The sequence below is a fragment of the Littorina saxatilis genome, linkage group LG8 (genome assembly GCF_037325665.1).
Source record: "Littorina saxatilis isolate snail1 linkage group LG8, US_GU_Lsax_2.0, whole genome shotgun sequence".
Lineage (NCBI taxonomy): Eukaryota > Metazoa > Mollusca > Gastropoda > Littorinimorpha > Littorinidae > Littorina > Littorina saxatilis.
This window is the reverse complement of record NC_090252.1, coordinates 74,315,508-74,329,319: the sequence shown is the minus strand read 5'-3', so window position 1 is coordinate 74,329,319 and position 13,812 is coordinate 74,315,508. Positions and strand designations below refer to the sequence as shown.

The following is a 13,812-nucleotide window of genomic DNA, read 5'->3' as shown; positions in this document are numbered from 1 at the left end:
CGTCATGTTCTGCCAGAGATACTCGCTTCAGATCTATCTGGTTTTAGGCCGATGTGTTGATTCTCCAGAGTGTTTCAGTGTGAACTCAATATAAGGTGCTCGCACAGATTAAAACAGAAGCTGAGAAACATGACATCAAATGATCAAACATCTTTCAAGCTTGGATGCACGAAACACATTCATTGTGTACAGACTAATGAAAAATGTGTAAACAATCTACAAGGTTTTTTTACGGCTCAAACTGAATGACACAGTCAAACAACGGCATGTTTGAGTGCTTTTGCGCTCGTGCACAAATATTCTTCAATTTAAAAACTGCTCATTTTTGAACAGAAGAATAGCAGAATTTTAAGGCCACCTGTTTTTGTCCAAACAATTTATCGGATTATTTACAGGAACAAATACAGCCTTCAGCTATGTATTCCTGTTTAAAGCTGTAGAAACTGGTAATGCTGATGTCACGAGTCACGGGAAACACTTTTGTAAGCAATGGATACATAAACATTTAAGTTTCTCATAATGTCAACTACTTACCTTCTTTTTAGTTGGGTATCTTGGACGTGATTATAGAGTTTTGTTTTTTCCAGTTTTTTCATTTGACGTACATGTAACAACAATTTGAAACGTAAATTTCACACAACATTATGAGCTATTGTGTTTTCAGCATAGCAATAGGGTCCGATATTTGAACGAGACAAGTATAATGCAACTCGTACTTGACTCGTCGCATTATACCTGTTCGAGTCTAAATATCGGACCCTATTGCTACGCTGAAAACACAATAGCGTTTATATTGCTATTCTGACATGATATTCTGTGTTGAAAACATGTTTTTGTCAGCAACAACTACCAGAATGGTCCATGTTGCCTATTGCAGACGACGGTTTAGTGCGCATATCCCTTTGCGCATGTATCCACGGAAATCACCAAACATTGAAAAACCCATGGACATGTATCACGGAGAAGACACGAGATTACTGGATGTTTGGCATTACGTCAATACGCCAGGTTTCATATGACGTCACGTATCATGCTTGCTTACGTATTCTATGTATTGTTCGAAAGTTTGACTTCTATTGGGGATAGTGTGATGAAGACTGCTGTAAATCTGAGAATGATAAGAAAACAAGGATTGTCACAGAAGAAAGTCAACGACTAAATGTTTCAGACCCGTAACTTCATGTCAACATTGCATACAATGGACGTTGCATAGTGAAAGGAGAGTTTGCTGATTCATGCGTCTTTGTCATTGCGAATATGAAAGCATATTCGCAAACTTCCTGTGGAATATGGCCTGATGATCGGAATAGGGCTGTGTGAGTCTATCCAATCGCAACCCCTGAATCCCCCCCCAATATACCATTACATCCTTTTCTGTTATTGAAAGGGAATTTTTCTGGACTTAAGATGTCCCTTCAGTTTTTTTATTTTTATTTGAAAGGTTTTCTTTGAACTATTGTGTTTCTCCTGTCGGGTGGCCTCAAACTTAATTTCACGTCACGCATGTATGTAATGCGAAACTCTTGTTGTGTACTTCTTGAACCAAATCAAGTACTCGACGTAATGTAAGTTTAATTTGAGAGTTTGAGGTATGAAAAGTTCAGAAAATTAAATAACTGATATTCAAGAAGACATTTTATTTGCTCACAAATGTTCCTCGCGACGTGACATTAGAATCATGTATATTTAGTGTCCGCCTGTGGGGGATTTAAATCCCTGTTACTGATCATTAAACAATTCAACAGATTCTTACTGAAAAGACGTTTTTGGCGTGTTTATTACTTTTTTATTCCCCCCTATGCTTCTTTACCTCTGTAAACTTGTAGGGGTAGTTATTTTTCGATAATGACCCAGCAACCAAACAAATAACGACCCAGCAACAGCCTGAATCCTCGATAGTGCAATGGGTTGAGAAGTTGTTCTGTTTCGGTACTACTTTTTGCGACTGAAAAGTTCCGAACGCTCTAACGTACGAAGTATACATCTCTGGAGCAAACAATACAAACATACCGCATTTAAATTAACAACTACAGGCCTGAACACATGAATCTTCATATAAAATCCATGAGTTCGGTTGTTTTCTGAATCTAGATTTGCCGTGCTCAAACGTTCATCACAAGCAATTTCCCGCAAGGCAAGTAACTCATACTTTGTCTAGCGACAAGAGTAGTTCCCCTTCTTTTCACTCAGTTTCTTCGACAACAGACTGCAATCCGACGGTCAGTTTTCAACAATATTTCATTTAATAAACAGATCACACGCAACCAAATGCACACATCTCATCAATTTAAACACCATAAAGCGGTTTCATACACTATTTTCCCCAGAAAACTGAACTTCATACAGTTTTTAACGTTGGAACATGGGTGCAAAAGTTCGTCTGCTAGTCCCATTTGACGAAAGAACATTATCCTAAGCGATACCAAAACATATACAGAACACACAATATCTGCCTTTGCCGCCACAGCAGAATAACAGCATGATTATCTGTGTACTTGATTTTAGTCCAAAATAGGAAAACTGACAAGAAGTGTTAACAGAATGGAATGATATGCACGGAACTATACAACCGCGCATTAATCGATCGCCTGCGCAGGTTGACTGGTTGAGTGAATAGGATTCGATCAAACTTTCGCAAAAAAGCTCCTCTTTTCTTTGAATAACTGAAGAAAGGAGGAATAAAGAGGTTACACACCTCGTCTCAGTGATTATAAAAAATAATGGTCTCAGTTCGCGGTCATGAAAAAGCTCGCTAAAGCTCGCATTTTTCATGATCCGCTAACTTCGACCATTATTTTTAATAATCACTGAGACTCGGCGTGTAACCTCTACATATGTGTGATATTCATGTCACGAGAAACACTTTTGAAAACAACACACAAACACATCAGTTTATCAAAATGTCGATATGTAACCTTCTTGGTGGTCAACATTGTGAATAGCTCATGCATCTTGCATGCTGAAGACACACAGCACATTTTTAAGATAATAAAAACATAATGTATGGTCTGATGAGCAACTTTTGAGATTATATAATAAAGGTACCAGCTTGCATACCTTCCTGTCTTTTTATCTATCCTGTCATTTCTTTAGACTTGTTGCGTTTCAGATACACCCACGTCTACCCAAAAATCTACAACAGTTACACCAATCACTGCTAGTCTAGAGGTTGGACCCCTGATCACACTGTTGAGTTCCATTGGAAGTGGCATACTGTTTCTTGCGCTATGCATCCTGTTTGGATGTGTTGCCAAGAGAAAAGGTAGGCAAAGTGAAAGAGTCTGCGCCATAATTTCGTGAATGCTCATACAATTTTTGAAGATATGGTGTATGTGTGTGCGTGCGTGTGTGTGTGTGTGTGTGTGTGTGTGTGTGTGTGTGTGTGTATGTGGGTGTGTGAGCGTGCGTGCGTTCTCCAATGTGTGTGTGGTGGTGTATGTGTCTTTTTTTCTTTCTTTCTTCTCTTCTTTATGCTTGCATATCACCAGCAAAAGGCATCTAAATAAACCTTTAGATTTGCTTGTATCATCCTGTCTCTGTGGTGCCAGAAACAACACATATTTCAGAGGCTCATTTCTTTATGTTCCACTACCAGGCAGACTACGAACACTGCCCCCACCACCTCCCGCTCCTCACAACGTGAGACGAGCAGCAGGTGACGCTGTGATGTTCCACGCAGCACAGGATGACAATGAATCCTTTGTCAGTGTACTGGGTCATGACTATGCTGAGATTCCTGATGACACCGATACTGGTATAAACCTGAGCTCATATGATTTATTGATGGTAAATGTAAATGTATCTGGTGTAATGAATTAGGATGTTTGCTTTCTGTCTGTCTGTCCTGCTTTTTTTCTCTTTCTTTCATTCTGTATACATTTATTATGTTCAGTATGTTAATTAATTATTTATCCTATATTTTGATTATTCATTCTTCATTTGATTTGTGTACATTTATTCATTGGCTTAATTTTCTCTAATTATGATATAAATGTATTTGCTTGTAATTAGTTATTGTACTATTTATATTGTCTGTTTAGTTATCATCGAATTTGATTTTCATTGAATGATTGATCATTTCCGTATTTTTCTGTTTTACATAAGTCAATCATGTGCTTTTTTAATTACTGAGTGTATAAATACTTCAAGTTGAGTAAAACAACAAATCAATCAATCTGTCAAATCAATTAATAATTACGTAATACTGTCATTATTTTAAAAAGAAAGAGCTGAGCGATAAACAATTCTGGACCACAGGATTTCACGTTCATCGTTATTATGGAAACTAATGTGTCAACACATATATCCTCAGCGATAATGGCTACTGAAATCCTCGTTAACACGTGAGTATGCGGGGTTTTGTTGTAGGTAAATCGAACAGCACCCTGGCATCTGTGTCCGACAGCAGCATGTCAGATGACTGCCTGCATTACATCGCCTGTCCCTCGTCTGACAGCTCCCTGCCTGACGACTACCTGAATCCCGTCGCTTCTGACTCGGAAGCTGCAACTATCAGAGAGGAACGCTGCAACTCGTCCTCTTCGTCAGAGGCTGTGATGTACGCAGAAGAGCGAATCACGTTCAAGAAAACGACGAGAAAAAACATTCAACCTGTAGTCGCTGAGCCTCCCCATAACAATATTGGGAAAATGCAGTTATAATTATGCAAAAGTACTTCACATTGGTCACTCTTTGTATTTTGGCGTAGAATACATTTCTGTCCATGTAAATCATTCAAACCGTCCTATGATGTATCCAGACTAGTACAAGGGATAACAATCTTCCACTTGAATCCATACCAACACTTGAAAAGCAAACATTATTTCTTCACGGACACCGACAGCAAAAAGAGCACAAACTCAAATCCACAGAAAAACAACAACAAACAAGGGCCCGTATTCTTGAAAAAGCTGCTACTCATAATTATACTGGCCTGTAAAACCACTTCCGCTCGATAAGTCCGCTAAGTGTTATTCATGAAACTCCGGTAAAGACTTACCCGGGTGTCTTCGAGCTGTAAAGTTAGAGGACCCATCCCCCTCCTTTAAAACCGTCAATTTTGAATAAATCTTGTTCAAATATTGTTTGTAGATTTATGTCCCTGATGGAGACCCATTGGTGTCATTTAAGCACCAATGCATTGCGGACAGATATGAGAGACTGCTCGCGAAAGATTTCAACCGATGCTCGATCATACCGGCTTGTGGTGAAAGCGTGCTAGCGTCTTGTTTAATGCATTACAGTGTCAAGTATATTTCAACTGATTCCGTGGCCGAACGGTTCTCTCATTTGCCTCATTTTACTCTTTGGCATTTGTTTACTTTTGTTTATTTTCTTCACGTGCAAACGATTACGTTATAATAGCAAAAATTGTTTTAGGAAGGAATGGTTTTTTTTTTAAACTTTGGTTAACATGATATTAGTTTATTGATAAAGTTTGTTAACTTAAACATGTAAACATTTGATTTAAAATAAATAACCATGAAGACGGATGGTCCCCGCTTCAAAAAACAAAGGTGAGAGAGAAGATAAAAAACATAAAATGCTGTAGCAGCCAAACTGTCGTTTAACTACCGCCCAGTATTTATTTTTACTGCCCAGTAATTATTTATTTTCCCCCGGTATTCATGTGTGTCTAGCGGGAGGTCGGCAGCTACCAGTGTTGGTTATTTTTAGAATTGAAGATTCCCGATGCTTGCTCTTCTCTGCGCACGCGTTACCGGCGTTTTCGCCGGCGTGTCAGTTTCAAAGTCAATAGCAACAACCCAAACAAACTGAATGAAATAAAAACACGGGGAGACATTTTTTTTGTTTAACCTCAGTTGCATGCAGGTGTACAGGGTATAATACCTAGTAAACGACCACCCCCCCCTCACCCCCCATCCCCCACCCCCCCCCCCCCCCCCCCCCAGTTTCGACCAGTGGACAAGTAGACAAGGAAAAGAAATACAGATTATTCAGTCTGCTGTTATTGTTGTTTTTCAAGTGGTTGGATGATGTCATGGGCACAGGCATACTAGACTAAAAGTGATACACATTCATAAAAGGGGGGGGGGGACAGATGACATCATCCAACCACTTCTCTCCCCTTTCATTCATTTCCGTTCCTAGAGTTCCTTCCCTTTTTTGCGTGTTTCCCCTCCATTTTCTTTCAAACCTTGTTCGTTCCGTGTTGCGTCTGCTTTTTGTTGTCTTTTGTGTTCTTGTTTTTCCTGATGAAGCTTCCATAAGCGAAAATTCGTACCGTCTTGTCTCGTTCTTGTATTGGTGAGTACAGTAATCCTTTGTTTTTTAACTTTGTGGCTAAGGAGGGTTTCTTGACGTGCTTCGCGATAATTCGGGAAATCTAATAGGAAGTGTTTTACGGTTTCGGGCGGAAATCCGCAGTCACAATATGCATCTGTAGCAACGTGTCGTCTCACTAGATCGTTATTATGATCACTTATATATATAGCCTGAGCTTACAGTGAAATGTTTGTGATATGCGATTTCCAGAATACCATAACACGGCGGACTTAAATCGTTTTTTTGACAAAAAGTGCTTGAATTCACTTAGGGACTCACTAAGTTTTATGTAGTCTGGTAAAGAATTCCAGAGTTGTGTTGTAGATGGGAGAAATGAGTTTCTGTATAATTCAGTGTTAAACGATGGAACTTTCGTATCTAAAGGTCTGCGCTGGCGATATGGGTTATTAGTTGATTATAATGGTGGCAATATCGCAAGTAATTAAGTAGTTTGGCACCTTACGGTGTACAATCTTGTGAAATAATATCAATTTTTGACGTTTCCGCCTCTCTAAAAGTGAAATAAAGCCTGACTCGTCGTACAGTTGTTGATGGTTTGTACCGCGGACTGCTCCAACAATGGTCTTCATCTTCAAAGCTTCATCTTTGGCGGAAAGTGATGTCTGAAGAGGTTGATTCACGGGTGTGTGTGTGTGTGTTAGTGTGTTAGTGTGTGTGTGTGTGTGTGTGTGTGTGTGTGTGTGTGTGTGTGTGTGTGTGTGAGAGAGAGAGAGAGAGAGAGAGAGAGAGAGAGAGAGAGAGGGGAGAAGTTTTGTGCAATAACGCATCCTTTGAACACTTCCATGACAAATGACCAAAATATCGTTTTTCTAGTTAAGGAACCGCTCCTGCCAAGGATATAGTACCTAGTAAACGCCCACCTCCCACTTTTGGGCAAAATTGTGCATTGGGTGGGTGGGCGTATACAAGGTAGTTTACGGTAATATCATGTTAACCAAAAATTTAAGAAAAAACTCATTCTCGCCTAAAATTTATTTTTAAAATCAATTTTGATATTACAACGTACTCTCTTGCACACGAAGAAAATAAACAAAAACAAACAAATGACAAAGAGTAACAAAACAAAGTAAGGCCTGATGGTGATTTGATCTCGACTCAATCGCGCATCAGGAGAATTCGATAACCGTTCGGCTACGGAATCAGACACCAAAATGTCGACACTGTACGCTAGCACGCTTTCGTAACACGCCGTTATGATCGAGCATCGGTTAAAATCTTTCGCGAGCAGAATCTCGTAATTGACCACAATGCATTGGTGCTTAAATGACACGATTGTGTGTCCACAAGGGACATAAATCTACGAACAATTAACGTATGAAATAGGTGACATAGACAGCGTTGGTGAAGTTACTGACAGGTTGCGACTTTAGAGGAAGGGGATGGACCCTTTAACTTTACAGCCCGGAGACAACCCGGTAAGGACTTACCGGTGTTTCATAAATAACACTTAGCAGTTGGCGGACTTATTGACTTTTACAGGCCAGTATATGAGTTGCAGCTTTTTCAAGAATAAATCTTGTTCAAATATTGTTTGTAGAGAGGAGCAAGCATGAGGAATCTCCTACTCTAAAAATAACCAATTCTGGTAGCTGCCGACCTTCCGCCAGATACACATTAATACCGGTGGAAAATAAATAATTACTGGGCAGTTTAAATAAATACTGGACGGTAGTTAAACGACAGTTTGACTTTGAAGGACACAATGTTGCAGCTTTTTCAAGAATACGGGCCAAGGTTTCGCTTTTGGTGTGTGATTAGTGGAAGAATGCTATTTTCCCGGGTGCGTATCGCTAGCGCTACGTGTCATTTGTGCTACGTGTCATTTGTCCTACGTGTCATTTGTGCTACGTGCCGCTATCGCTACGTTGATTAGTGCTACAAATAATGTGTCTATAAGTCACTAGCATTCGTTCATTATCACTACGTGTCGACAGCACTACATCTTTTATCGCTACGTGTCATTATCGCTACGTGTCAATACCACTACTTACTGACGACTTTCTCTTTCTCATTTTTTCTCTCGCTCTCACTCCTTCTGGTTTGTGTGTGGATATGTATGTATGTTTCAGTGTGTGCGTGTGTGTGTCTGTTTCAGTGTGTGTGTGCGTGTGTGTGTGTGTGTCTCTCTCTCTCTTTCTTGCTCACTCGCTCACTCACTCTGTCTCTCTCTCTCTGCCCCCCCTCTCTCTCTCTCTCTCTTGCTCACTCACTCTGTCTCTCTCTCTGCCCCCTCCCCCCCCCCCCCCCCCTCCCCCTCTCTCCTCTCTCTCTCTCTCTCTCTCTCTCTCTCTCTCTCTCTCTCTCTCTCTCTCTCTCTCTCTCTCTCTCTCTCTGTTATGTTATATTAGTTTGTATGTATGTTTGTGTTTGATTGTTTAGTCTGTTAATCGTTTGTTTGTTGGGTTGTTTGCTTTTTATTACTTCTTTGATTCATATTCTAACATTTTTAAATGTATTGTCATTAGATTAAACCCACCCATGGGCTAGGGCTGGATGTAAAAAAGCACATGTTTGCTTATGCAATTACCCTCGTTACTAAAGAATTTGTCTTTGTCTTGTCTTGTCTCTTGTATATATATCACTGTCAAATCTCTCTCTCTCTCTCTCTCTCTCTCTCTCTCTCTCTCTCTCTCTCTCTCTCTCTCCCTCTCTCTCTCTCTCTCTCTCTCTCTCTCTCTCTCTCTCTCTCTCTCTCTCTCTCTCTCTCTCTCCCTCTCTCTCTCTCTCTCTCTCTCTCTCTCTCTCTCTCTCTCTCTCTCTCTCCCTCTCTCTCTCTCCCTCTCTCTCTCTCTCTCTCCCTATCTCTCTCTCTCTCTCTCTTTCTCTCTCTCTCTCTCTCTCTCTCTCTCTCTCTCTCTCTCTCTCTCTCTCTCTCTCTCTCTCTCTCTCTCTCTCTCTCTCTCTCTCTCTCTCCCTCTCTCTCTCTCTCTCTCCCTCTCTCTCTCTCTCTCTCTCTCTCTCCCTCTCTCTCTCTCTCTCTCTCTCTCTCTCTCTCTCTCTCTCTCTCTCCCTCCCTCTCTCTCTCTCTCTCTCTCTCTCTCTCTCTCTCTCTCTCTCTCTCTCTCTCTCCCTCTCTCTCTCTCTCTCTCTCTCTCTCTCTCTCTCTCTCTCTCTCTCTCTCTCTCCCTCTCTCTCTCTCCCTCTCTCTCTCTCTCTCTCCCTCTCTCTCTCTCTCTCTCTCTCTCTCTCTCTCTCTCTCTCTCTCTCTCTCTCTCTCTCTCTCTCTCTCTCCCTCTCTCTCTCTCTCTCTCTCTCTCTCTCTCTCTCTCTCTCTCTCTCTCTCTCTCCCTCTCTCTCTCTCCCTCTCTCGCTCTCTCTCTCTTTCTCTCTCTCTCTCTCTCTCTCTCTCTCTCTCTCAAACCTCCGTTCAAAGTCTAACTGTAATGCTTTTACTTCCTGTTACCTAAGGTGGACCGTACTCAAATTGAGCAGAAATCTGTTTCCCATCAAAGCACACTTTTTGCCACATTTATTAAGATTCGCCTTTACTACCCGTTACTTTACTTGAACTTTGGTCGATTCAACACTTTGATATCAGCAATATGAAAGGACATCACCGGACATGTTTCTCTTTTTACGTTTAGCCTGATGAGTATAGTCGTTGTAAGATGTTGTTAAGATAGCCAGGGGCGGATGGGATGGATGGAGAAAAGAAGAGTAATGATAAGGTCTATATCATGTGATATGTGCTGCATCAAAGTATAACTTTTCATTGCCACCTACTTGTTCCCAGCTTTTTGCTTTTGATGTGTAACCGTAAAACAACGGCAGTGTTGTGTTAACGATCTCGAATCTGTGTCTTTTGCAAGCATCATATTTTAGCTACTATATGATACTAGCAACTGGGTATCACAGGAAATATTTCCTCATCTGAATTAGCGCCTTCCTAGTTATCATGCGTTTGTATCTAGATTGGTTGGTGGTCATACCTATAATATGTGATTAGCTGTATGTTTCCATATTTACGTTGCATCAGTTTAGGCCAAACACAAATATATGTTGGTTTAGGGTAACCCGACCGACCCTATTTTTTGCCCGCCGACACTAAAACGGTTATTTTCATTTCTAGAATAATGTTTTAAAAAAATGTTGGCACATGTTGCGAACCTTATTGAGACTAAGGGAACTAACCTCCTTTAAAATCAACCAAATTAACAACAACAAAATCAAAAAAACAATAACAAAAAACGACCTACCTTTTATGGTCACGTTACCCTAAACCAACATATGTTTTTGTTTGGCCTTAGCTTCACTGCCCTTTTCTTCAACTCCACCCCAAAACAAACACCAGGGCAATGTAACGAACTTTTGTCTGTCAAATGTGAATACCAAATTAAAATGTTACTGAGGTCTAAACGGGCTCCTCATTACTGTGCTCTTGCAGATCCTCCGTCCACCTTTCTCGTCCAAATTTTATGTTCACATACCAACCATATTTTGTGCGTTTCTATAAGTTTTGCTACAGTTTTTCAAAATGTGTCCCAATGCATTATGAACAGTTTCACACAAGGATACATGTTTCTTTATTCATCTCACTCGGCTCACGTTTGCTTGGAATGTTCGTCGCGATATAACCTTCGTGGTTGAAAACGACGTTAAACACCAAATAAAGTAAAGCTTGGAATGTGTGGCATAATGCCTTCCTGGAACTACTAACGCATATATTTTTCTCTGGTGCACTTCCTCTCTTCTTTCAAATATGCCACTCTTCAACCCACCCCTATTCCCACCCCTGCCCAGTTGACTGAACTTTTCTCATCTGTGATGTTGTTGAACACACAAACGTCTGTGCAGTTCAAAGAAGGCAATGCTATGTATGAGTCAAACGCCCTTTGTTTTGAATTCCAATCCCTTTAAAACTTTCTTCAAAAGTGTAAGATGACAATTAGCAATCAAAATGTATCTTCAATCGCAAAGAAAGAAGGCATGATGACCTGTGAGAAACTTGTCCCCTGTCTGTCTGTCTGTCTGTCTGTCTGTCTCTCTCTCTCTCTCTCTCTCTCTCTCTCTCTCTCTCTCTCTCTCTCTCTCTCTCTCTCTCTCTCTCTCTCCCTCTCTCTCTTTCTCTCTCTTTTTCTTTTTCTCTCTCTCGCCCCCCTCCTCTCTCTCTCTACGTGTTTTTTTTCCTATTTTTTATTCTACGTGAATATCCGTGTAAATATGTGATTAGATTAGTCCCCTCTCTGGGCGAGGGCTGGTTGAAAAAAAGCTCGTTGTATTGCTTATGCCACAACCCTCGAAAAATAAAATTTGATTTGATTTGATTTGATTTGATTTGATCTCTCTCTCTCTCTCTCTCTCTCTCTCTCTCTCTCTCTCTCTCTCTCTCTCTCTCTCTCTCTCTCTCTCTCTCTCTCTCTCTCTCTCGCTCTCTCTGGAGGAATATTTTGTTATTTTGTTGTTCCTTTCACTTTGCCAGAGATGTGTACTTTTTGGAAGAAAGTCTCTGCATGATTTTCAGTTGTTTCTTTCGGATTTCTGTTTTGAAAAAAAGGGCTTTGTTTTTGACAAACTGTAAGACAGTGTTATTGCATATTTTTTAAATACAAATATTGAAAAAAGGTATAACCGAGGATATTGAAACCTTTTCTTCTTTCCCAAATTCTTTTATGAAATTAGAGAGGGAGAGAGAGGGGGGGGGATTGACAGACAGAGAAAGAGCGAGAAAGCGGAAGAGAGAGACAGTTAACAGAGAGAGAGGGATGGAGGGTGCTTTTTATTTCATGGTTGGTTGGTTTTAGTTCTTGGGGAAATTTACACGAAATGCACGCACGAGATACGACTTTTCCTTCTATTTTCTCTCTTTGGGACTTTTATTTGCGTTTGATCGGTTTGATATGAAAAACCGAAGAAAAGCCCTGCAATTTTGCACTGAGAAACTTTGGAAGTAGCGTGTTTACTCCTGGGTCTCGCTGTAGTACAATTACCCTCACTTACTTCCTCGTTTGCTTCCAAAGTAAGCTCTTTTTAGGTCCCATGCATGCGAAATTGAGGATGTACTTCCGATGTCGCTCAAAACGTTGGACGTTGTCGGTCCATGCATTCGAAAGAGAGGCAAGTTCTTCCGATGTCACTCAAAACTTCGGGAGTTTTCGCGTACTTCCCCCACAAGCCTACAGGTGCTGGTGTGTGTGTGTGTGTGTGTGTGTGTGTGAGTGTGTGTGTCTGTGTGTGTGTGGGTATGTGGTGTGTGTATGTGTTTGTGGTGTGTGGTGTGTATATGTGTGTGTGTGTGTCTGTGTGTGTGTGTGTTTGTGTGTGTGTGTGTGTGTGTGTGTGTGTGTGTGTGTGTGTGTGTGCTTGTTGTATGTGTTTGTTTGAGTGTTTTGACTGTTCTGCGGCTGCGAAATAATGTGATTCTTTGTATTTTATGCAAGCATGTATAATTATGTGCTCTTTGATGAGTATTTTCTTTTTTGATCTGAGATAAATTGTATTAGTTGTATATATCGTGTTGTGTTTTTGACTGACCTTGTAAATTGAACTTGCAAAGCGCTTCGAGCTGTGGAGGAGCGCTATATAAATATCCATTTTTTTTTTGCCTTAACGTTGGGGGTGGGGGGGGGCAGTTGTCCAGGGGGGGGGGGGGGCGCAAAGCCCACACAAAATGATGTGAACTGCCTGCCAAACGGTTGTGTGACGTGTCTAGTGTGTTGGCGAAGTGTCTTGTGCTTGTCACTTCTCGCTTTCAGCCCTCACCGCTGGCTAGGACCGTCTGTCCTTTTTAGGACAACGCGAAAAGTGAGCAGAACCTCTCCACAACAAGCCCTATGTAATGCCTCCATCGCGGCGACAGGCGTAAACTGGGTACCGCAAGGCCCCAGGCTAGACTACAAGGACTCGGAGGAGGTTGGCCCCTAGACGTGCGGCATGCGGGCCCACCGGTGTGTGGAAACGCCCTGGTGCCCACGAACCAACCTCCAGCTATGGGTCAAATAGCCGGGCAGGATAGGCTCGTCAACCGTGGCAGGCAGCTATCCTAAGAGAAGACCACTCTGAATTCAAAACGAGGGTAGAGGAGGCTCATCATCCATGGAAGGAAACTCGTCTGGGAGAAGGAAAACTCCGAAATGAAACCCACGCAGTCCCTCGAAGACGGAACGGCACTGGCCTTTTTTAGGCGGGGAGCAGACCGGGTGCCTACGCTACTCTCGACAAATGGTTGTGTCATCAACGAATCAACGTGATGGTGTCGTCTTCATGGGTCGCAGCCAGGTGAAGACGGTGCCGGGCCCTCAGCCTCGAAGGGGCCCACCCAATGCGACTGGCGACTCCCACCCATCTGTTGTGGCCGGGGATGGGCGGAGTAGAGCTACCGGCTACCAGATCAAAGTCAGTCAAAGCTGTGTACCACAAGAGGGTTATGACTTTAGAGTAAGATTTCGGAATGTTTTTCTTGCTTCTCGAATGATATAAGGATATCAACAGACTGAAAATTGACCAAAGAGATAACGATAATAAAATCAAGAAGATCGCTATGTTGGTTAGTGTTTTATATGAAAGCAA

At 41.5% G+C, this 13,812-nt stretch overlaps 2 protein-coding genes across 6 annotated transcripts in view; both read left to right on the top strand.

Annotated features, from left to right (window-relative positions):
- The window catches only part of LOC138974439 (SCAN domain-containing protein 3-like), a 13,577-nt gene extending 8,600 nt beyond the window's left edge, over nt 1-4,977 (top strand). Inside the window, exons 2-4 of the mRNA XM_070347154.1 lie at nt 3,110-3,262; nt 3,596-3,754; nt 4,369-4,977. Coding sequence (XP_070203255.1) covers nt 3,110-3,262; nt 3,596-3,754; nt 4,369-4,661 — 605 coding nt within the window. The 3' untranslated portion in view covers nt 4,662-4,977. The remainder of the gene's footprint in view (nt 1-3,109; nt 3,263-3,595; nt 3,755-4,368) is intronic.
- LOC138974336 (mitochondrial import receptor subunit TOM70-like) overlaps nt 1-13,812 on the top strand; it is a 554,410-nt gene that overhangs the window by 70,504 nt on the left and 470,094 nt on the right. The window lies entirely within an intron of this gene.